Raw genomic sequence first — 26,472 nt, forward strand, 5'->3', positions numbered from 1 at the left:
TGACACAGTCTGTAATCTGCTGGTGAGATGGCTGGCCTGACCCTACCCGCCCCAGTACTTTATATAGTGACCACAGTAGTCTGTGACATCGTCCAGCCCCCTTGTACTGTATATAGTGGTACTGTATAGTGACACTGTTTACCCCCCAATGCTGTAGTAACAAGGTCTGTAATCTGCTGGCTCCACAAACATACACACACACACACACACACACATAGACACAAACATACATGCATAAATACACACATACATACACACACATACATACATACATACACATTCCTATAGGTTTAAGCTTCGGTTTAATTGTACATTACAGTTATCACCCTGTGAGGTCATGGAATAACAAAACTTTATTATTATTATTATTATTATTATTATTATTATTATTATTATTATTATTATTATATGAAAGGGCCATAATACCCAAATGTTTAAACACTTGAAAGTGATACAGTATAGCTGTAAAAAGCTGACTAGAAAATATCACCTGAACATCTCTATGTAAAAAAGAAAGATATTTTACCTCAAAAGTTTCTCAGTAGCCACATCCCATTGTAAAGGACTTCTAAGCAGCAAATCAGTATGTCTGTCCCGGGACAGCGGAAGGAGGGAGCTTTCGTGCACACTCCTCTTATTTCCCTATTCAGTGTAAGGAAGTTTACTATGAAATCTCATGAGATCACAGTAAAAGAGTTCATGACCTAAGCACTGTTGATGCCGATTGGCTGTTGTTCTGTTCATTTCTTCATTTTTTTCTTTTTTTTTTACCTGCAGCTGAGCAGCAGTTGAGTATAACTTTTTACACAGAACTTACTCTGCTGAGCTGAGGAAGTTGTGAAGTAAAATATCTTCCTTTTTAACATAGAGATGCTCAGATGATATTTTCCTGTCAGATTTTTACAGTTATACTGCATTACTTTCAAGTGATTTAGCATATGAGTATTATATCCCTTTAAATATAAATCAAATATCAAAGGAGCCTAAATAAAATGGTTCATAGAGAGAGGAACAAGAATTGTAATTTTATGAGCCATGAATTCCTAACCCCGTGGTTTGTTCTATGTTACCAAGTTAGTATTTTACATCATTAAAAGTATCAAAGAGACAGCAAAAGTGGTTAAATTAATTGATTTAACCACTTAATTGGCCACAATTCCCATGCATGATGCAGTTGTCAACTCAATTTATAGCAGTTTGTTTTTATACATTTAACATAATTTCTATCAAAATAAATACATAAATAAATACAAAACATCTGTAATGGAGAGATACTAGAATGAAAGTCTACGTTTATTTTCTTGCATTTAAAACTTACAGTACGGATACTCACAGGCAATGTCACAAATGTAGTATGGAGTTGGACCATTTAAATATAATTAAAACCATTATAGTGTTCTGCTACTAAATATGAAAATCTAATGTTAGCAGGGAAAAAAAGCATTGTGTAGGATATTGAGTTGTTATGCAGTTATTAATTGTCCATTACATCTATACAGCAGTGATTTGGCTCCTTGGCTGCCCATTTGCACTGAGCCATGCTTTTTTATGGTGATATGGTGATATTATGGTGACCCTAGGTCCCTACTACCCCGCAGCTAGTACTGTATGTAGTGTGTGACTGTGAAGTGATAGTCTGTGAGATGGTTCGGCCCTGATACTCCCCTAAAATGCTCAGCTTCACCGGTTGTGGCCATTGCGCCACTGACCACCTGACACCTGTCCAGTCCACTACTCCAGTTACTGGTTCAATTTAATCAGCCTGGCAGCCTGCCACAATGTCACTCAGCCTCACACTGACTCACCACCACTAGCCAAGTAACCATCTCTAGCCGTCCTCCTCGTTCAGCTGTCTCTGCTCGTCACTCATCTCTCACTCAGTCTCTCACACTGACTGACGATTGAGCAGACTACAAATGCAGACAGGAGCGGAGCCAATGTGCGTGCGGCGCACCAACCACTAATGCCAATCACAGTCAGTCGGGCTCAGAGTCAGGGATCATGATGGAAGTTAACTAAGTTCTGGGTGCGGCGTGGCCAATGGGTAAAACATAAACACTAACCCCTGTAGTCAGAGACAGAGATACAAGTGAAGCATCACATCACACTCACATGATATCAGAACAGACAGCGGCAGGTCAACGTTTTTTATTGACTCTGCACCCTCCCGTAGTTCCGCCCCTACCTATTGTACATTTTTGCAACCAATATTCAGCCACGGAAAATATTTCCTTCCTACTGCTTGGGTCTGCACCAAGAGCATTTCCCTCTATACTATTTCCATTTCTTTTTATTTACTTCTCAACTGGTGCATTTAAATTATCATAAGCAAGAGCTGAAATGTTTATGGGGCCTGAGACCAATGAAACAATTACTTGAAATATACGTGCTTTGCTAAAGAACTATTTCTATAGCGTTGATGTTTATATTTCAGGACTATGTGGTTTATAGAGAGGGACAATTTAATAGCTACAGTGCTCAGTGCAAGCTTTATAAACTTTTCATTGACAAGGTATTTTAGATGAACTTGGAGAGGTGCTGCATATTTTTCTCTTTTGATTTGTAAGTCTGTATGGTGGTACAGAATGCTGAAGAATTTTACCCATCTAGCTTGCCTTTGGCCATGTATCTCTTTGTAATACAAATATTAATTGAAGTTTCTGTGTCTCTCAATGTGTCTGTGTGTTCCTGTGGATGGACTTTGTAAATATACATATACACACACAGACACACATATATATATATATATATATATATATATATATATATATATATATATATATATATATATATATATATATATATATATACATACACACACACACATATATACACACAGTACATACATACACACAATATTTTTTTCTCCCCAAAAAACCTGCTGGAATATAAAAAATGAAAAAAACTTCCTTTTCTACAAAGGTTCCGAAAAAAATTATGAACATTGTATCAAAGTAATAGTATAAAGTGTTCTGGCATAACAATTTATATTATTATTACAATTATAATATTATAATTAAAGAAGAAATGTCACATCAGACCCAGAACCTACAGCCTCTGTTAGCCCCTACACACATCAGATCTGACTCCCGTGCCCTGTATGAAAGGTGCAACACTCTAAATATTATTTCTTTGTTTGTTTTGTCCTTCGATGGGACATTAAATTAGTATTTCAAATGCACAGCAGTGCAGCCAGTGCTACAGAATTTTGCGGTGCTATACAAATAAATGATAATAATAATTATTTCCAATATATGCTCCCTTTGCAATCCATTAGCATTTGCCATGCAGAAACTATGTATTGAGCTTAGTGTTTGTCTTTCTACAGCATTCTAATCCTTAAGAGGAGGTGCCATCTCAATCAGTTATAACTGTCCGAATTATGAATATAATATAACATGAAACAATTAAGGTTTTTTTTTTATGGGGGGTTCATGTAACCTGCATGGAAATAAACTATGTTTCTCAAAAAGTTCTTTCTAATGCACTGGAATACAACTGATAGTTTGGTGGCATTTATGCAGCTTCAAGTTACTAGAAAACAAGAACTCAATTTCCATAGGATTTCTATTGATTTCTAGTTGATTGGAATTAGTTTGAATTTGAATACCGACAAACACTTTGCACAGCTCCTGTTACAAACTGTAGAAGACCCTACAGTTAGATACATGTCTAAAACATTTATACCAAATTGCATTTAATTTATTGCCATTTTGGTGACTAGTTGCGAGCATGTTGTCACTCTTACAATGAAAACTTTTAAAAGATTATTTTACACATGCATAAATATTTGCAAAAATGCTTCACACTCACTAAGTTTAACATTTTAAATATGACTTCCATCAATAAAAGAACATTGTGAAAAAAGAGCTAAAATGTACATGTAAATCAAATTTGCACATTGGTGTTTTACAATTTATGAGCTCCAGGGACAAGAAGAAATGGGGAGCTGCTACTGAATATTTTTCTTATGTTCTGTTTGGGTCACTGAACTCAACGCTAATGTGATTGGCCCAAATAGCCATGAGCTAATCAGATTTAAATTCACAGTTCTAGCCTGTGCCCATTTGCTTAATTGCTTTCTCTAATGTGCAACTGTCTTAAGAAATAAAAACGCAAGTTCTATAACTTTTACACAGATGGTTGAATTTGTCTAACGAGGATCTAAAGAGAACCGGAAATGTAAAAAGATTTATGAAACAAAATCCGACAGCAAAGGCTAAAAAGACTCATTAAAACTAAAAATGAAACACCTATACAGAGACCCTGCACATTGCTATGATTGATTATTATACAGAAATATACTGAATCATAAATACATGAATAAAGAAGGGTAACACGTCATAAGCAGAATCGTTTTATTTTTATTACAACACTCCTGACTTTCTTTTTTAATATGAAAGAAATGTATGCCAAGTCCACTAAAATAATGTGAAATCAAATGTGGCCTATGTCCAGAATAAGGATGTATCGGTAGTCTTATCACTAGCATTGATCAATCAATTGACTCAATCAAGTTGTGGTCAGATATGGATTAATGGACTCTCCTGCTGTTCGCTTTCTCCCTCTCTTTCTTGACAAGTTAAACAAAATTGGGTTATTAATGAAAGCTACAATGTGTACAGTTTACACAATTGCTATAGAGATATTAGGTTTCAAATTACAGTACTGTTTTGTAATTTTCTCCTTTGTTGGAGGCTGTGTACCAATTATCTGTGATGAATTACTAGTAAATAAAAATGTACGTATTCAACGGGCAACTAATATATATATATATAAACCAAAAAAAGGTTAGCAGCAAACTACACTGTTTGCTGTTTTAAAGAACTATAGTTATAATTAGTACAAATGTTTTTTCCTGTGTATGAGAGGGTAATAATTTAAGATGTAACAGTAAATATAATTAATCAAAATAACCACATTAGATTTGAGGGGTTACATAAAATTCTGTAGATGTTGCTATAGAGATAAATATAGTTACTGATAAAAATGATGAAAAAGCACAAATGTAAGCACAGGGAATTAATCAGTGAGCGCACGAAACATGATAGAATAATTAAACAAATATTATATAAACTATATTTAAATGCATTAACTGAATTCACTTTATAACAATAAATGTTGGGAAGGGAATGAGTACTTTGATTGTTGGGCCAGTGGTTTATTATTTTTTTTAATTCCTTCTATACAGTTAAAACACTGTAGATGAAATTTCTTACTCAGCTCCAGTGCTACTAAAATTCAATTGCACTTTAAACCATTTCTTTTTATTGATCTTAGCACAGTTAATCATTTGGCACTTGTCAGTTAAACAATAATTTAACACACAAATACTTGTCAACAAATTTCCACTTGTCCACTAGTCCTGGACTAGTAAGAAATTACAGTGGATGACTATGAAATTGAGCGGACTATTAACTTCACTCCCTGACTCTAGTGCTATTTCTCTGGCCCTATTTTGTCAGTAAAGACAGATGTTTTACAACTTGCATCAAAGGACTGCTTTACATTTCCAAACTTCAATCCCCTAGCAGGACATATTTTAAAGAGGCATGAAACCAGATACAGCATGCATTTCCAATTTGATTCTATTTTCAAATTTACTTAATTTTCTTGGTATCCTTTTTTAAAGGTGAAGTAATGCACTACTGATATATACATCAGGTGAGACAATGACCAGAGGTAAATATGCACAGCCACCAATCAGAAGCTAGTAGTTTACTGTTGCTCAAGAGCCTACCTTATTATACTTTTCAGTATAGTAAGAGATTAAAGCAAATTAGATAATAGAAATAAATTGGAAGTTTACTGTCCATTTAAGTACTTTAATACTCATACTTATCTGTGACTGAATGATATTAACTCATCTGTGTGAGGTAGTGAAATACTGCAAATTTAGCCTGTTGTATATGCATGTGCACTGCAGGTTAGAAACACAGGGCTACATATAGAAAGACCACTGAAAATTCCCTGTTGGAGCTAAAATAAATTGTAATATTTTAATTCTCGCCCAGTATGTAAATATTATTTAGTACTAAATGCATTGAGCTTGAGCCTCTGCTTGACACACACATAGTAGCATCATAGTCTCTACATAATGATAACCGTCATCTGCAGCTTGTGTCCATCAAGCTCCAGTCAGCAAATGATCAACTGACAACCACATGCAAGAATAACAGCTATTTTAATCTAATCACTAAACAAAAGCAATGTTATCTCATGCCATGTGCACACATACCTCTTTTTCATTAGGCATGACTTGACCTGATGTCCCTAACTTAACACTCAGTGAGGATGGGTACAAATAAATTATCTGAAGTTACTTGAAGGGACAGTCAAGTCCAAAAATGTTTTCATGTTTCAAATAGGGCATGTCATTTTAAACAACTTTCCAATTTACTTTAATCATCAATTTTGCTTTGTTTTCTTGGTATTCTTAGTTGAAAGCTAAACCTAGGAAGGCTCATATGATAATTTCAAAGCTTTTTTTATTTGCTTTTCACAACAGGGGAGAGCTAGTTCATGTCATCCATACAGATAACATTGTGATCACGCTCGTGGCTTGTGGCAGACACTGCAGTAATTGGCTAAATGAAAGTCAATATATAAAAAAATAAAATGTCATGTGACCAGGGGGCTGTCAGAAGATGCTTAGATACAAGGTAATCACAGAGGTAAAACGTATATTAATATAACAGTGTTGGTTATGCAAAACTGGGGAATGGGTAATAAAGGGATTATCTATTTTTTTTAAACAACAAAAAATCTGGTATTGACTGTCCCTTTAACACTGTTAGATAGGAACCAGTGCTTTAACTCTCCCTCAATTGCAATAAACACTACCTGACTCTCAACCCCAATTAACCCTAACTACATCCACCCCTCTTTCTTTGATAAACTCTTATTTAGTTCACCACAGCAATAGCCTACTATACACAGCTACTAAAACTATCCTACTTATTCTGTCCCTAGCAGCATGTTCTAATCTGTCACTCACTTGCAGCATGTTCTAATATGGCCCTAGCAGCATGTTCTAATCTGTCACTCACTTGCAGAATGTTGTAATCTGTCCCTAGCAGCATGTTCTAATCTGTCCCTAGCAGCATGTTCTAATCTGTCCCTAGCAGCATGTTCTAATCTGTCCCTAGCAGCATGTTCTAATCTGTCCCTAGCAGCATGTTCTAATCTGTCCCTAGCAGCATGTTCTAATCTGTCCCTAGCAGCATGTTCTAATCTGTCCCTAGCAGCATGTTCTAATCTATACCTAGCAGCATGTTCTAATCTGTCCATAGCAGCATGTTCTAATCTGACCCTAGCAGCATGTTCTAATCTGTCACTAGCAGCATGTTCTAATCTGTCCCTAGCAGCATGTTCTAATCTGACCCTAGCAGCATGTTCTAATCTGTCACTAGCAGCATGTTCTAATCTGTCCCTAGCAGCATGTTCTAATCTGTCCCTAGCAGCATGTTCTAATCTGTCCCTAGCAGCCTGTTCTAATCTGTCCCTAGCAGCATGTTCTAATGTGTCCCTAGCAGCATGTTCTAATCTGTCCCTAGTAACATGTTCTAATCTGACCCTAGCAGCATGTTCTAATCTGACCCTAGCAGCATGTTCTAATCTGTCACTAGCAGCATGTTCTAATCTGTCACTAGCAGCATGTTCTAATCTGTCACTAGCAGCATGTTCTAATATGGCCCTAGCAGCATGTTCTAATCTGTCCCTAGCAGCATTCTAATCTGCCCCTAGCAGCATGTTCTAATCTGTCCCTAGCAGCATGTTCTAATCTGACCCTAGCAGCATGTTCTAATCTGGCCCTAGCAGCATGCTCTAATCTGTCCCTAGCAGCATGTTCTAATCTGCCCCTAGCAGCATGTTCTAATCTGCCCCTAGCAGCATGTTCTAATCTGTCCCTAACAGCTTGCTCTAATCTGTCCCTAGCAGCATGTTCTCATCTGCCCCTAGCAGCATGTTCTAATCTGCCCCTAGCAGCATATTCTCATCTGTCCCTAGCAGCATGTTCTCTTCTGAACCTAGCAGCATGTTCTCATCTGACGCTAGCAGCATGTTCTCATCTGACCCTAGCAGCATGTTCTAATCTGTCCCTAGTAGCATGTTCTCTTCTGACCCAGCAGCATGTTCTCATCAGGCCCTAGCAGCATGTTCTAATCTGACCCTAGCAGCATGTTCTAATCTGGCCCTAGCAGCATGTTCTAATCTGACCCTAACAGCATGTTCTAATCTGGCCCTAGCAGCATGTTCTAATATGTCCCTAGCAGCATGTTCTAATCTGTCCCTAGAAGCATGTTCTAATATGTCCCTAGCAGTATGTTCTAATCTGACCCTAACAGCATGTTCTCACCTGATCCTAGCAGCATGTTCTAATCTGTCCCTAGCAGCATGTTCTCACCTGACCATAGCAGCATGTTCAAATCTGGCCCTAGCAGCAGGTTCTAATCTAGCCCTAGCCGCATGTTCTAATCTGTCCCTAACAGCATGTTCTAATCTGTCCCTAGCAGCATTTTCTAAACTGACCCTAGCAGCATATTCTAATCTGTCCCTAGTAACATGTTCTAATCTGTCCCTAGTAACATGTTCTAATCTGACCCTAGCAGCGTGTTCTAATCTGTCCCTAGCAGCATGTTCTAATCTGTCCCTAGCAGCATGTTCTAATCTGACCCTAGCAGCATGTTCTAATCTGCCCCTAGCAGCATGTTCTAATCTGCCCCTAGCAGCATGTTCTAATCTGTCCCTAGTAACATGTTCTAATTTGACCCTAGCAGCATGTTCTAATCTGTCCCTAGCAGCATGCTCTAATCTGTCCCTAGCAGCATGTTCTAATCTGCCCCTAGCAGCATGTTCTAATCTGCCCCTAGCAGCATGTTCTAATCTGCCCCTAGCAGCACGTTCTAATATGGCCCTAGCAGCATGTTCTAATCTGTCCCTAGCAGCATGTTGTAATCTGGCCCTAACAGCATGTTCTAATCTGTCCCTAGCAGCATGTTCTAATCTGTCCCTAGTAACATGTTCTAATCTGACCCTAGCAGCATGTTCTAATCTGACCCTAGCAGCATGTTCTAATCTGTCCCTAGCAGCATGGTCTAATCTGTCCCTAGTAGCATGTTCTAATCTGACCCTAGCAGCATGTTCTAATCTGTCCCTAGCAGCAAGTTCTAATCTGACCCTAGCAGCATGTTCTAATCTGTCCCTAGCAGCATGTTCTAATCTGACACTAGCAGCATGTTCTAATCTGTCCCTAGCAGCATGTTCTAATCTGACACTAGCAGCATGTTCTAACCTGTCCCTAGCAGCATGTTCTAATCTGACACTAGCAGCATGTTCTAATCTGTCCCTAGCAGCATGTTCTAACCTGTCCCTAGCAGCATGTTCTAATCCGCCCCTAGCAGCATGTTGTAATCTGGCCCTAGCAGCATGTTCTAATGTGTCCCTAGCAGCATGTTCTAATCTGTCCCTAGTAACATGTTCTAATCTGACCCTAGCAGCATGTTCTAATCTGACCCTAGCAGATTAGGGTCAGATTAGCATGTTCTAATCTGACACTAGCAGCATGTTCTAACCTGTCCCTAGCAGCATGTTCTAATCTGACACTAGCAGCATGTTCTAATCTGTCCCTAGCAGCATGTTCTAACCTGTCCCTAGCAGCATGTTCTAATCCGCCCCTAGCAGCATGTTGTAATCTGGCCCTAGCAGCATGTTCTAAGGTGTCCCTAGCAGCATGTTCTAATCTGTCCCTAGTAACATGTTCTAATCTGACCCTAGCAGCATGTTCTAATCTGACCCTAGCAGCATGTTCTAATCTGACCCTAGCAGCATGTTCTAATCTGACCCTAGCAGCATGTTCTAATCTGACACTAGAAGCATGTTTTAATCTGACCCTAGCAGCATGTTCTAATTTGACACTAGTAGCATGTTCTAATCTGACCCTAGCAGCATGTTCTAATCTGTCCCTAGCAGCATGCTCTTATCTGTCCCTAGCAACACGTTCTAATCTGACACTAGCAGCATGCTCTAATCTGAACCTAGCAGCATGTTCTAATCTGCCCCTAGCAGCATGTTCTAATCTGCCCCTAGCAGCATGTTCTAATCTGACCCTAGCAGCATGTTCTAATCTGTCCCTAACAGCATGTTCTAATCTGACCCTAGCAGCATGTTCTAATCTGTCCCTAGCAGCATGTTCTAATCTGTCCCTAGCAGCATGTTCTAATCTGACCCTAGCAGCATGTTCTAATCTGCCCCTAGCAACATGTTCTAATATGGCCCTAGCAGCATGTTCTAATATGGCCCTAGCAGCATGTTCTAATCTGTCCCTAGCAGCATGTTCTAATCTGACCCTAGCAGCATGTTCTAATCTGTCCCTAGCAGCATGTCCTAACCTGTCCCAAGCAGCATGTTCTAATCTGCCCCTAGCAACATGTTCTAATATGGCCCTAGCAGCATGTTCTAATATGGCCCTAGCAGCATGTTCTAATCTGACCCTAGCAGCATGTTCTAATCTGCCCCTAGCAACATGTTCTAATATGTCCCTAGCAGCATGTTCTTATATGGCCCTAGCAGCATGTTCTAATCTGTCCCTAGCAGCATGTTCTAATCTGACCCTAGCAGCATGTTCTAATCTGTCCCTAGCAGCATGTTCTAATCTGTCCCTAGCAGCATGTTCTAATCTGACCCTAGCAGCATGTTCTAATCTGCCCCTAGCAACATGTTCTAATATGGCCCTAGCAGCATGTTCTAATATGGCCCTAGCAGCATGTTCTAATCTGACCCTAGCAGCATGTTCTAATCTGTCACTGGCAGCATGTTCTCATCTGTCCCTAGCAGCATGTTCTAATCTGTCACTAGCAGCATGTTCTAATCTGTCCCTAGTAACATGTTCTAATCTGTCCCTAGCAGCATGTTCTAATCTGACCCTAGCAGCATGTTCTAATCTGTCACTAGCAGGATGTTCTAATCTGTCACTAGCAGCATGTTCTAATCTGTAACTAGCAGCATGTTCTAATCTGACCCTAGCAGCATGTTCTAATCTGTCCCTAGCAGCATGTTCTAATCTGTCACTAGCAGCATGTTCTAATCTGTCACTAGCAGCATGTTCTAATCTGTCACTAGCAGCATGTTCTAATCTGTAACTAGCAGCATGTTCTAATCTGTCACTAGCAGCATGCTCTAATCTGTCCCTAGCAGCATGTTCTAATCTGTCACTAGCAGCATGCTCTAATCTGTCACTAGCAGCATGCTCTAATCTGACCCTAGCAGCATGTTCTAATCTGTCACTAGCAGCATGTTCTAATCTGTCACTAGCAGCATGTTCTAATCTGTCACTAGCAGCATGTTCTAATATGGCCCTAGCAGCATGTTCAAATCTGTCCCTAGCAGCATTCTAATCTGCCCCTAGCAGCATGTTCTAATCTGTCCCTAGCAGCATGTTCTAATCTGACCCTAGCAGCATGTTCTAATCTGGCCCTAGCAGCATGCTCTAATCTGCCCCTAGCAGCATGTTCTAATCTGCCCCTAGCAGCATTTTCTAATCTGTCCCTAGCAGCATGTTCTAATCTGACCCTAGCAGCATGCTCTAATCTGTCCCTAGCAGCATGTTCTAATCTGCCCCTAGCAGCATGTTCTAATCTGCCCCTAGCAGCATGTTCTAATCTGCCCCTAGCAGCATGTTCTAATCTGTCCCTAACAGCATGTTCTAATATGTCACTAGCAGCATGTTCTAATCTGTCACTAGCAGCATGTTCTAATATGGCCCTAGCAGCATGTTCAAATCTGTCCCTAGCAGCATTCTAATCTGTCCCTAGCAGCATGTTCTCATCTGCCCCTAGCAGCATGTTCTAATCTGCCCCTAGCAGCATGTTCTAATCTGCCCCTAGCAGCATATTCTCATCTGTCCCTAGCAGCATGTTCTCTTCTGAACCTAGCAGCATGTTCTCATCTGACGCTAGCAGCATGTTCTCATCTGACCCTAGCAGCATGTTCTCTTCTGACCCTAGCAGCATGTTCTCATCAGGCCCTAGCAGCATGTTCTAATCTGACCCTAGCAGCATGTTCTAATCTGGCCCTAGCAGCATGTTCTAATCTGACCCTAACAGCATGTTCTAATCTGGCCCAAGCAGCATGTTCTAATATGTCCCTAGCAGCATGTTCTAATCTGTCCCTAGAAGCATGTTCTCACCTGATCCTAGCAGCATGTTCTAATCTGTCCCTAGCAGCATGTTCTGACCCTAGCAGCATGTTCAAATCTGGCCCTAGCAGCAGGTTCTAATCTAGCCCTAGCCGCATGTTCTAATCTGTCCCTAGCATCATGTTCTAAACTGACCCTAGCAGCATATTCTAATCTGTCCCTAGTAACATGTTCTAATCTGTCCCTAGTAACATGTTCTAATCTGACCCTAGCAGCATGTTCTAATCTGTCCCTAGCAGCATGTTCTAATCTGTCCCTAGAAGAATGTTCTCACCTGATCCTAGCAGCATGTTCTAATCTGTCCCTAGCAGCATGTTCTCACCTGACCCTAGCAGCATTTTCTAATCTGCCTCTAGCAGCATGTTCTATTCTGTCCCTAGTAACATGTTCTAATCTGACTCTAGCAGCATGTTCTAATCTGACCCTAGCAGCATGTTCTAATCTGTCCCTAGCAGCATGTTCTAATCTGCCCCTAGCAGCATGTTCTAATCTGACCCTAGCAGCATGTTCTAACCTGTCCCTAGCAGCATTTTCTAATCTGCCTCTAGCAGCATGTTCTAACCTGTCCCTAGCAGCATTTTCTAATCTGCCTCTAGCAGCATGTTCTATTCTGTCCCTAGTAACATGTTCTAATCTGACCCTAGCAGCATGTTCTAATCTGACCCTAGCAGCATGCTCTAATCTGTCCCTAGCAGCATGTTCTAATCTGCCCCTAGCAGCATGTTATAATCTGTCCCTAGCAGCATGTTCTAATCTGCCCCTAGCAGATCAGGTCCGACAGACCTTGATAACTATGGGCCATTATGTTTAAGGTGCAAATCCAGAAATGTTGTCAGTTTTTTGCATATTTTGTATTAAAAACTTTATAGGCTGAAATTAATATGCTACTATATATTTTGGGTATAAACAGCCACATGCAGCATGCACTAACATGTAATAAATTGTGTTGGACTTGATGTTAAATAGTTGTTTTTAAAATTGCAAAGGTACAAAATATTGAGTCAATGGGGCAGAATGACTAAGCTTCGGATGCATCTGTTTCTGCGCAAGCCTTCAGGCTCAACTGAAACTTAAGTTAAGAAGCAGTGGTCTTAGAACACCGCCACCTCTGAGGCGGCAGACAGCAATCATCCCGATCAGATAGGATCAGGATGATTGACACCCCTGGCGAATCTGTAGGGGGTGGCATTGCACAAGCATTTCAGCTGATCATGTCCTCCCATATCATTATAAATTGGCCCCAATGGATGTATTTCTAATAAAACAAAATTATTAACTGAAAACGTTCAAATGAAGTGTGTTTCACGGTATCTTTATTCCAACGCTTTGTAATTATTAACCTTCAAAATTGTTTGTAATTGACATTTAACAAATGTTAATGTAGAGAAATATCATCAAGTGTAAATGACAAACGCTGGCCACCGATCAGATATTCAAATTCTGTGCCTTCTATTCAGTTTGACTGATTGTGTATAAGCATAAAACACAGAACACTGACATTCAGTCGACAACTTTTTACAAAATAAATTCTAAAGATGAAAATGTTCTTTCCATGCTGTTAATGTAGGAGGTAATAATGTGGCGCAACACACAAAAGTGGGATGCATCAATTATTTGTCTCTGGCCATCATTTGACTGGTTGTTCTTTAAAAAAACAAAACACAAGCATGTCTTGAGATAATATTGCTAACCAGTCAGAACATCTGTCATATAAAGTTCATCTCAGTCAAGCTACACCTGTCAGCATTTAGATAAGCAGCCCTGGATAGGAATGTTTAATACTTGGCTATCTCATATATAAAACAAAGGGCCTGTTACTAATGCAAGACCAGGGGTCAGGTAGCAAATATACAATATGTCAACAGAACGCTCACCTTTTCTTCATCAGTAAGATAACTCCAAGTAATATGATGACAAACAGTAGAATTCCTGCAATGACTCCAGCAATTTTAACTGTGTGGTCTGATTGCTTTTCAGGCTCAGGGTCTGGTTTACGAGTTGCAGCACCTGAATGGGAAAAATAGAATATCTATATAAGAACAAACTTCAATATGAAACACAGAAGTCTTTGCTAACTAAAAATCTGCATCATCCTTGGCATAAATGTGGTAAATTAGCTTTTAAACCTTCAGATATAAAGACATGAATGCTGTATTTATATTTCCTCATGATTCTAAACCATTATATTTGGAACTGAGTATCAAAGATTCAATTTATTTACCTTTAAGTGACCTGTACCAATGCATGCCCCACACATTTCATTAGTTAATTTATTACTGAAAAAAAGGATAACCATACAATAAGTTACCTATGTGATTTGTTGGAACAATTTCCTTAATTATTTACCATAAGTGAAGCTGTATTTCCATAACATATTAACTCAAACACCTGGAAACCTGTGATAAGCTCATTTACAATGCATTTTACCAGCAATTGTTTTTCTACACAATAGCCTATTTTTGCCTTTGGAAATACTAAATCTAGGTCACATCTGGTAGTCAAAAGACTCCTTCTAAGCAATTTATTCGCAAAGTGGGAAGCAGCTGATGATCACTCCACTGGCACCCACATTTAATATCTGTTTAAATGAGATAACCAGTGCCTTGCAGCGGATACTGTCTCTGGCACTCCAGCTCCCTTTTTTTTCTAAAGCTCTGTTTACACTGTTTACTGTATAATGTGATGGAATGTCAAATCCATGTCTGATGAAATATCCATTTCCTCCACTAAATGAGTTCAAGATGAAAAATATAACAGACGCAATGCTCAATTCACTAAAGTCAATCCCTCCCTTGCTGGGCATTTTTTTTTCCAAGCTTCCAATTTTGTAATCAAAATGTGACAGTATTCATCATATGGGATGCCACTGAGTCGACAGATGGTTTTGGAAATAGGGATTTATTTCTGAAATTCTCAATTACTGCTTTTTAGAACATTCACATGTTCCCTATCAACAACCCTTTATCACTCAGACACATAGATCCTGATTCAGAAATATGCCATAGATGTGGCAAGTCTTCTTTTTCCTGCTGTCACTGTGCCCTGTAGCTTGGCTGTATAAATCTCATGCTTAGCACGAGATTCTTATTCTTTCAACAAAGTCTTAATACCTTTTTTTAAAATTAGATCAGCATTAAAGGGATAGGAAATGCCAAATTTGTCTTTCATTATTTGGATAGAACATACAATTAAAAACAACTTTCCAATTTACTTCTATTATCAAATTTGCTTCATTATCCCCTTATCCTTTGCTGAAGGAACAGCATTGCACTACGGACAGCTAGCTGAACACATCTAGTTAGCCAATCACAAGAGACAAATGTGTGCAGGCACCAATCATCAGCTAGTGTAGGATATTCAACAGGGGATACCAACAGAACAAAGCAAATATGAAAATAGAAGTGAATTTAAAAGTGTCTTAAAATGACATGCTCTATCTGAATCATGCAAGTTTAATTTTTACTTTTCTATCCCTTTAATTTATAATCTAACAACAAAAAATATGTATTCTTTGTAAAGGATAAACACAATGCACTTTTTGTCTTCTCATGTACTATATGTTATTCTTATATAAAGGAAATGTTTTGCCAAAAGGTATGGGTATGCATGCTAAACAAATACCTGCTCTTTATAATATTTAGTTTGATGCCGAAATCGAAAAGCATTTAGAATTACTAATAAATCACTGACTTGCTGAAATGACAAATCACTATCTTACTATGGGTATTTAGTATTTTGTTTAGACTTTTATATTGTGATATAAGAGCCTCGCCTTCACATAAAGAAGTCTGCAAAGTGAGATACACATCTCTTAAAGGGACACAAAACCCACATTTTTAGGAGCCGGACCCTTTTTAGGTTTAGCACCCTGAATAGCGCTTGCTGATTGGTGGCTACATTTAGTCACTAATAAGCAAGCATAACCCAGGTTCTGAACCAAAAATGGGCTGGCTCCTAAGCTTTACATTCCTGCTTTTAATAGGATTAAATTAGAAAGTTGCTTAAAATTGCATGCTCTATCTGAGTCATTAATAATTTTACATCTACTCTTCCCCCTGGTGGACAAATCTGTTGTTCTATGGCCGTTACATAGATGATTTAACTTGTATGTGGGATGGAGAATCGTCTTCCATAGATTTATTTATTAATCATCTTAATCACAACCATTTAGTTCTCCAATTTACACACAAAATCGATAAAAACCTCATCGAATTTCTTGACTTAGAATTAAGCTGGTCCGATTCAGGCCATGTACAATCCAAACATTTTTTAAAAATGTTGACAGTAGCAGCTACCTGGACTATACCAGCAATCATTATCACAGTTAGAAAATAAATATTCCATTTAGTCAGTTCAGAAGAATAAAAAGAACACTGTTCATCTATATCAGACTTTGAGGAACAATCAGAAATTTTAACCAACCGTTTTAAAGAAAAAGGTTATCCATTAACTCTTAAAGACTTAAGTCGAACCAAAGATAGGAATTTAGATAGAACGCAAGTACTATTAAACAAACCCACTACAAAAAGAAATACTAACAATACACACAATTTCATCACTCACTATAACAAAAACTTCAATAAAATAAAAAAATATTATTCGTAAACATTCGCACATCATTAAACAAGATCCCATATTAGAAACAATTGTTGAAAAGAAACCTACAATCACCTTTAAAAGAGCACCTACCATTAGAACCAAACTAGCACAGAGTAAGGTAGTCAAGTTAGCTCATATTCCCAATTCTAAACTAAACCAAGGGAATGCCAAATCAAAACATCCCTTTGGTCTTAAATGTGTCTACAAATGCAATCGAAAAAATTGCAATACATGCCTTTGGCTCAACACAAATTACAAGAAAAAATTTAGATCAAACACCACCAATGAGGAATTCACAATCTCTGTTTTTTAACATGCAAGAGTTCCTACATGATCTACCTCATCAAGTGTTTTTGTGGGGTCCAATACATAGGGAGTACAAGCCGCAAACTGCATATTAGATAGGCAGAACACTGTAGAAACATATTGAAAGGCTTACACAAACAAAGTGTGTCTAGGCATTGCACTTTCAATCACGATACAACTAAAACACCAATGAAAATAGTACCAATAGAACAAATCCAACCACACTCAACATACAATCGTATGATATGCCTCCGCCAACCAGAGACCTATTGGATCTACAAACTACAAACTCTATACTGCAGTGGACTAAATGACAATATAGATTTAGCCGCTTTTAATATTTGAATATTCCAATACTCCTCACTACACTAGAATCACAAACCACAGCAGTTTCCACACACACTTTCAACACCCCAACACTCAATCTAGTCAGTCACACCCCCTTCAGTATTCTCATTTTTCCAAGCCCACTTTCCCAGCACACACTCTCTACACCAAACAAACCTATCCCATCCCTAAATAATCTTCTAGTTGCAACCGTTATATTTCCCCCATTGATTCAGTATCATCCACACTTATTTCTTCCTCTTGCCCTTCCCCTTATTCACCCATTTTCATCCATCACTATCAAACTCATTATTCTCACTATCCTTATTTCAATTGTAAAAAGGAATTCCAATACACCACAACATTTTGTCATACTTCCCTTTCACAGCCATCTAAGAAAATATAACATTTTTGGCAATTTAGATCTTTTTCACCATTTGACCCAACATATCAACACTTTCACTTTTCCCCACAGAAACATTAAAACTTTTAAAATGGAAAGCTAACATCTATCATGTGTATATTGTATACTGTATTATGTTATTACTAATACTATATGATAATTATTTAAATCTGTCTTCCAGTAAAACTGGAAGTTTATGTATATATAGGTTTCATACAAAAAATGTAGGTTACTTTTAAATGAAAACGCCCATTGTTAGCTTCTATTCCCATGGTAACTAATTAGACAATGTGTATATAAAGTGCTCCTCATTTCAACTTGTTACATGCCTGATAAAACAGGTAGCCAGCTGAGAAACATGTTGCATACTTTTTATATATGTTTTTAATAACATTTGTGATGTTAAGTAGTTCTTACTTTACACTGCTTTTTCACAATTTAGGAGCACTTTATTCAATGTCATCTACCTAACATCGTTTGGAAGACCTGCCCAGGGAGAATTACCAGACTGACCCAATTAGAAAACTGGTGTCTATAACATCCAGCCTGCTTTATTTGCACAAATTCACAGTGCAAATTGAAATGTGAGTACCCTTTTCACACATCTTCCTAAAGTTACCACTGTTATTAGTTTTATTTGCACTATAGGAAGCCCTGTGTTTTTTATGCAGAACTCACATTACACTGCACTCTGAGGGAGAAATTGCTAGTATCAGTCAGCTGGAGACGGCAAAGCCCAGTCTGCCCATATTGCACTTTATTCAGTGCACACACCCTTGTGAGTAACCATTTGTCAGCCACCTTGATTTTACCGCCGGTTTTTAGGCAGTTTTGGAATTAAATATACGGCACCGCATATAAATGCGGTGCGTATATTTCTCCCATCGGCCACTATTTTTAGTCCCATAAGCTAACATAGAACCGCGTCGCAAATCGGTATAACGTATTAAGCGCAAGGACTTATGCGGCGAAAATGGATACATTTTACTCCATTTTAACCTCACCCCACATAGGCAGGTGCAGCAAGCTTTGCACTGAATATACGAGCACCGTACCTCTCTGAAAATAGTAACTAACACCTAACACATGCTCAATATCTATCTAGCTCCTGAAAATAACTAACACCTAACGCATGCGCAATATCCATCTACCTGTCAACCGCAATCCCCCACCATAATAAATAATAAAGTAAATTAACCCCTAATCCGCCAACCCCCACATTGCAGTAAACATAATAAATGTATTAACCCCTAATCCGCCATTAACCCACATCTCAATAAATATAATAAATGTATTAACCCACATAGCAATAAACCTAATAAATGTATTAACCCCCAATCTGCCATTAACCCACATCGCAATAAACCTAATAAAACTATTAACCCCTAATCAGCCATTAACCCACAACGCAATAATCCTAATAAATATCTTTTAACCTAAATATCTAATTAAATTACTAATCCCCCAAACCTAACACCCCTAAATTAATCCCAATTACCTAAATTAAAAAACACTAAGTTACAATTAAAATAAAAAAAAGCTAACATTACTTAAAAATAAAAAATGAAATTAATCTAAGATTACAAAAAATAAGAAAGCCTAACATTACATAAAATAATAAACATAATTATCCTAAATAAAAAAATTAAACCTAATCCCTATGAAAATAAAAAAGCCCCCCCAAAATGAAAACACCCCCTAATCTAATGCTAAACTACCAATAGCCCTTAAAATGGCTTTTTGTAGGGCATTGCTCTAAGTTAAACAGCTCTTTTTTTCCTTAAAAAATACAAAGTCCCCCCTCTAACAGTAAAACCCACCACTCACTGAACCCCCCAAAATAAATAAACCTAACACTAAAAAAACCTAAACTACCCATTGCCCTAAAGGGGCATTTGTATGGGCATTGCCCTTAAAAGGACATTCAGCTCTTTTACTGCCCTTAAAAGGGCCTTCAGCTCTTTTAAGAGTGCCCATTAAAACCCTAATCTAAAAAACAAAAATAACAAAATCCTAACTCTAACCCTCAAATAGACGGAGAAGGTCTTGTTCCAGACGGAGAAGTCTTCTTCCAAGCGGCCGGAATCTTCTTCCAAGCAGGGACTATTTCCTTCTTCATCTAGGACCAAGCCGGCATGAAGCAGAGATGAGCGTGGAACAAGACCGGCGACCACAGAGCCATGGAGCGTGGAGGATCATCTTCATACGATCGCCGCTGTACACTGAATAGTGAATTCAAGGTACGTGTTTAAATACTGGGTCCCTTGTATTCCTATTGACTGATTTGATGCTTCAAATTCAAATCAGCCAATAGGATGAGAGCTACTGAAATCCTATTGGCTGATTTGAATTGCTAATAGGATTTCAGTAGCTCTCATCCTAATGGCTGATTTGAATTTGAAGAATCAAATCAGCCAATAGGAATGCAAGGGACACCATATTTAAACGCATACCTTGAATTCACTATTCAGTGTACAGCGGCGATCATATGAAGATGATCCTTCACGCTCCATGGCTCCGCGGTCACCGGTCCTGCTCCACGCTCATCTCCCCTCCGCGCCGGCTTGGTCCTGGATGAAGAAGGAAGAGGTCCCACAGTTGGAAGAAGATGTCGGCCTCTTGAAAGAAGACTTCACCGCCTAAAACAAGACCTTCTCTACCAGACATCAGGAACAGTGAGTACCTATTTAGGGGTTAAGAGTTAGGATTTTTTTTTTTTTTTTTTTTTTTTTTTAGATTAAGGTTTTAATGGGCACTCTTAAAATAGCTGAATGCCCTTTTAAGGACAGTACAAGAGCTGAATACCCTTTTAAGGTCAATGCCCATACAAATGCCCCTTTAGGGGTAATGGGTAGTTTAGTTTTTTTTAGTGTTAAGTTTATTTAAGTAGGAGGGTTTTGTGGGTGGTGGGTTTTACTGTTAGAGGGGGGACTTAGTATTTTTTAAGGTAAAAGAGCTGTTTAACTTAGGTCAATGCCCTACAAAAAGCCCTTTTAAGGGCTATTGGTAGTTTAGCATTAGATTAGGGGGGTGTTTTTATTTTGGGGGAGCTTTTTTATTTTCATAGGGGTTAGGTTTAATTTTTTTTAAATTGGATAATTATGTTTATTATTTTACTTAATGTTAGACTTATTTTTTGTAATCTTAGATTAATTTCATTTTTAAATTTTCTATTTTTAAGTAATGTTAGCTTTTTTATTTTAATTGTAACTTAGTGTTTTTTAATTTAGGTAATTGGGGTAAATTTAGGGGGGTGTTAGGTTAGGGGGCTTAGTAATTTAATTAGATATTTAAGTTGTGGGGGTTTGGCGGATTAGGGGTTAATAGGTTAATGAGGGTACTTGCGTTTTGGGGGTTTGGCGGTTTAGGGGTTAATAGTTTTATTATGATTATTATGTTGTGTGGGTTTGGCATATTAGGGGTTAATAGATTTTTAAGGTTTGTTGTGATGTGGGTTAATGGCGGATAAGGGGTTAATAGTTTTAATAGGTACTTTGCAATGTGGGTTAATGGCAGATTAGGGGATAATAGTTTTAATAGGGACTTTGCAATGTGGGTTAATGATGGATTAGAGGTTAATACATTTATTAGGTAGTTTGCAATTTTGGGGTTGGCAGATTTAGGGGTTAATAATTTTACTAGGTAGATCGCTATGTGGGTTAATGGTGGATTAGGGGTTAATAGTTTAATTAGGCATATTGCATTGTGGGGGGTTGTCAGTTTAGGGGTTAATACTTTTAGTATTAGTTCCGATGTGGGTTTGATGGTGGATATAGGGGTTTTACGTGCCAAGTTTATTTTTGGGAGTCGGGTTAGACTGTTACGGGATTTTTTTATTTTTTATTTTTAAATATTTTTTTATTGAGGTTTTGCACAGTAAACAAGGAACATTGATCGCCTTTTAACAAGAACATACCTGCAATAATACACATGAAAATATAATGGAAGGAAATATTTCGACAATTATAGAGTAAACCATAGCTAGGCTAATAAAACCTCAAATTTACAATATATTAGCATATTAGGCTGACTAGTTAGAAGCCAAAAATTATAGGCGGTCTAGGAATGTGGGATACAGCTGATAGTCAGATGGGCAGCTTAATATAAGCTTCAAATAAGAAATATATAAATATATAGTAATAGGGAGGGGGGATTTCGGAATAGTCAATAACAGTCAGCGGGTAAGAACCGCTTAAAAAAGCGTTATTGAGTTAGAATGTATAGCAAATGGAGGAAAAGATAGAGAAGGGGGGGACGGAGCCATATAAGAGGGTTATATGAGTATCTAATGTAGCTATCAACAGGGGCGACAAGAAGATAGGATATTAATGAAAACTATGTAGTAATGGGGAGTTTGGGATTTATGAATATCTATATAGAAAAATTCAATGGGGAGGACTTTACTGGATAAACCTGCTAGTGTAACTTAGTGGGGTTAAATACTAACACATTCAGAGAATCAAGGGCTTAATTTAAACATACCTGACTATAAGTATTAGTCCCATACTCATCTATAGGTCTATGGTTTCCAACTTCTCTAGCAGCAATATTCATGGAAACCTGTACATAACTGCTTATATTAGTGTGTCTATTAATAAATGACAATATACATTCACCAAAATGGACAATATATTATATGATTACAGCTTAACTTAAACTAAATAAAGTCCCAACTGCTTTTATTAACTTTTGGACTAGGTTGTTACTGGCAGTAGGATCATAAACATGAGGAGTATACAGCTCTCAAACTTAATATTGTAAAACTTATAGGTCTGGTAGGTGCACATTCATAGTTTGTCAGTAAATATAGTAGGTTTAACAAAAAATGTATTAACAGAGCTAGTAGTATAGTAGACACATGCCACACTTATAACGTGTGGCTCTGATATGCTGGAAGAGGAATCCTACTATGTCTTAGCATTCAGATGGGAAAAATAATTGTACCTCCAGGAGGTTACAAATAACATTAGTAGTGAATGAGCATACCATTATAAATAAAGAAGTACTATTTCAGAATCCCACACATTCAATGTAGGAATAATTGGATATAGGGTACAACTAAATACCTTAATCATTAACGATATACTACCATATAAAACAATAGCCAAAGGAAAGAGTAGAAAACAGCCTGGCCAGTAAACATTTAAAAATATCTATACATAAAAATTACAATGTATGAGTCTTGTAGGTGAGGAGCTAGTAGGGATTAGATTCTATACAGGTGTAACCTAGTACTAATAAATACACTTAGTAAGGCACCTTAATACACGTATACAATATATAAGGGTGGGAGTGGCTTGGGGTGCTATAGCAGTAAATTTTGTTTAAAGTAGTAACTGAGGGGTCTATTCCCAGGACACTACAAATTAGGCCATATGTTACAGATAAAACAGAGTCCGAGGCATAGACATATCTGTTAAAGTATAAAGTAGGGGGAAGACGTGGCATAGATACATTGTACCCCCGCCCGGTAGAAGTATATTTAGGTTAACCATTTGTTATGTTTTCAATGAGCTTCGATAAGGAAAATTAAGTCACAATAAAAATGTGACTGTGAATCAGGCTTTTTTGTTATATCAAATGAAAGGCATATTTATATATCTACTATATGGTATATTGGGGTTTTACCGGAAGTCTAGCCTACTCAACGATTGAGTAATAAGGACTAAATATCTATAACGGCTCTAGAGAGCCTAGCTATATCTTAATAGTGCTATACATACATGTTAGTAGTGGGGTGGAGGGGGGTAGCTATAATAGAGTAACTAGATCTGCAATATAGGGGGAGAGGCAATGTAAAATAATAGAATCCTAATAGAGAAATACAGGGATCACTGCAGGGAAAGATAATTAATGTATCATAAAGAAAGGGACAATACCAACACAACTAGACATGTTTAGAGATAGGAAACCAGTGGTATGTATCATATTCAGGGAGTGATATAATATCTTATGAATAACCTATAACAATAGAACCATATACCCTTAACTTGTGTAATAATAATGTGTAAAAGGTTTGCTAAGAAAGGGCTTATGAAGATTGAGTTTAACAGATAAAAGTATAATATAACTAGTTCGGCAGATATATACTTAGGTTATTAACTTCTCATCTATTCCCTCAACTTCTGTGAGAAAAAATAAGTCTCAGTGTGTAAAGAGAACTTAACTATGGGTTAGGCATTCTGTCATATCAAATGGAAGGCATATCTATGTATCTAGTTAGATGTATAGTAGAGTTTTACCATTATATCTGAGGCAGCTCAACTATTGAGTATTGAGGACTAAATATTTATACTAGTTCTAGTAGGTTCAAATATACATTAATAGTACTATAGTACTATGAGGGAGTATCCACACATATAGGGAGAAGGTAGAGACATAGGCCTAGATTTGGAGTTTGGCGGTAGATGGGCTGTTAACGCTACGCGGGCTTTTTTCTGGCCGCAGCATAAAATTAACTCTGGTATCGAGAGTTCAAAAAAATGCTGCGTTAGGCTCCAAAAAAGGAGCGTAGAGCATTTTTACCGCAAATGCAACTCTCGATACCAGAGTTGCTTACGGACGCGGCCAGCCTCAAAAACGTGCTCGTGCACGATTCTCCCACAGGAAACAATGGGGTTGTTTGAGCTGTAAAAAAACCTAACACCTGCAAAAAAGCAGCGTTCAGCTCCTAACGCAGCCCCATTGTTTCCTATGGGGAAACACTTCCTACGTCTGCACCTAACACTCTAACATGTACCCCGAGTCTAAACACCCCTAACCTTACACTTATTAACCCCTAATCTGCCGTCCCCGCTATCGCTGACCCCTGCATATTATTTTTAACCCCTAATCTTCCGCTCCGTACACCGCCGCAACCTACGTTATCCCTATGTACCCCTAATCTGCTGCCCCTAACACCGCCGACCCCTATATTATATTTATTAACCCCTAATCTGCCCCCCTCAACGTCGCCGACACCTGCCTACACTTATTAACCCCTAATCTGCCGAGCGGACCTGAGCGCTACTATAATAAAGTTATTAACCCCTAACCCGCCTCACTAACCCTATCATAAATAGTATTAACCCCTAATCTGCCCTCCCTAACATCGCCGACACCTAACTTCAATTATTAACCCCTAATCTGACGACCGGAGCTCATCGCTACTATAATAAATGGATTAACCCCTAAAGCTAAGTCTAACCCTAACACTAACACCCCCCTAAGTTAAATATAATTTACATCTAACGAAATTAATTAACTCTTATTAAATAAATTATTCCTATTTAAAGCTAAATACTTACCTGTAAAATAAATCCTAATATAGCTACAATATAAATTATAATTATATTATAGCTATTTTAGGATTAATATTTATTTTACAGGCAACTTTGTAATTATTTTAACCAGGTACAATAGCTATTAAATAGTTAAGAACGATTTAATAGTTACCTAGTTAAAATAATAACAAAATTACCTGTAAAATAAGTCCTAACCTAAGTTATAATTAAACCTAACACTACCCTATCAATAAATTAATTAAATAAAATACCTACAATTACCTACAATTAACCTAACACTACACTATCAATAAATAAATTAAATACAATTTCTACAAGTAACTACAATTACATAAACTAACTAAAGTACAAAAAATAAAAAAGAACTAAGTTACAAAAAATAAAAAAATATTTACAAACATAAGAAAAATATTACATCAATTTTAAACTAATTACACCTACTCTAAGCCCCCTAATAAAATAACAAAGACCCCCAAAATAAAAAATTCCCTACCCTATTCTAAATTAATAAATGTAAAAGCTCTTTTACCTTACCAGCCCTGAACAGGGCCCTTTGCAGGGCATGCCCCAAGAAAATCAGCTCTTTTGCCTGTAAAAAAAAACATACAATACCCCCCCCAACATTACAACCCACCACCCACATACCCCTAATCTAACCCAAACCCCCCTTAAATAAACCTAACACTAAGCCCCTGAAGATCTTCCTACCTTGTCTTCACCATCCAGGTATCACCGATCCGTCCTGGCATCCGGTGCTGAAGAGGTCCAGAAGAGGCTCCAAAGTCTTCCTCCTATCGGGCAAGAAGAGGACATCCGGACCGGCAAACATCTTCTCCAAGCGGCATCTTCGATCTTCTTCCATCCGGTGCGGAGCGGGTCCATCTTGAATCAGCCGACGCGGATCCATCCTCTTCTTCCGGCGTCTCCCGACGAATGACGGTTCCTTTAAGGGACGTCATCCAAGATGGCGTCCCTCGAATTCCGATTGGCTGATAGGATTCTATCAGCCAATCAGAATTAAGGTAGGAATATTCTGATTGGCTGATGGAATCAGCCAATCAGAATCAAGCTCAATCCGATTGGCTGATCCAATCAGCCAATCAGATTGAGCTCGCATTCTATTGGCTGTTCCAATCAGCCAATAGAATGCAAGCTCAATCTGATTGGCTGATTGGATCAGCCAATCGGATTGAACTTGATTCTGATTGGCTGATTCCATCAGCCAATCAGAATATTCCTACCTTAATTCCGATTGGCTGATAGAATCCTATCAGCCAATCGGAATTCGAGGGACGCCATCTTGGATGACGTCCCTTAAAGGAACCGTCATTCGTCGGGAGACGCTGGAAGAAGAGGAT

General features: G+C 38.0%; 1 protein-coding gene across 6 annotated transcripts in view; it reads right to left on the reverse strand.

The window, feature by feature from the left end:
- The window catches only part of PTPRM (protein tyrosine phosphatase receptor type M), a 1,348,209-nt gene that overhangs the window by 426,000 nt on the left and 895,737 nt on the right, over positions 1 to 26,472 (reverse strand). For all 6 annotated transcript variants that reach the window (XM_053714931.1, XM_053714930.1, XM_053714929.1 and 3 more), the window contains one exon: positions 14,071 to 14,203. In XM_053714931.1, the coding sequence (XP_053570906.1) occupies positions 14,071 to 14,203 (133 nt within the window). The remainder of the gene's footprint in view (positions 1 to 14,070; positions 14,204 to 26,472) is intronic.

The sequence above is a fragment of the Bombina bombina genome, chromosome 5 (assembly GCF_027579735.1).
Source record: "Bombina bombina isolate aBomBom1 chromosome 5, aBomBom1.pri, whole genome shotgun sequence".
NCBI classification, from domain to species: Eukaryota; Metazoa; Chordata; class Amphibia; order Anura; family Bombinatoridae; genus Bombina; species Bombina bombina.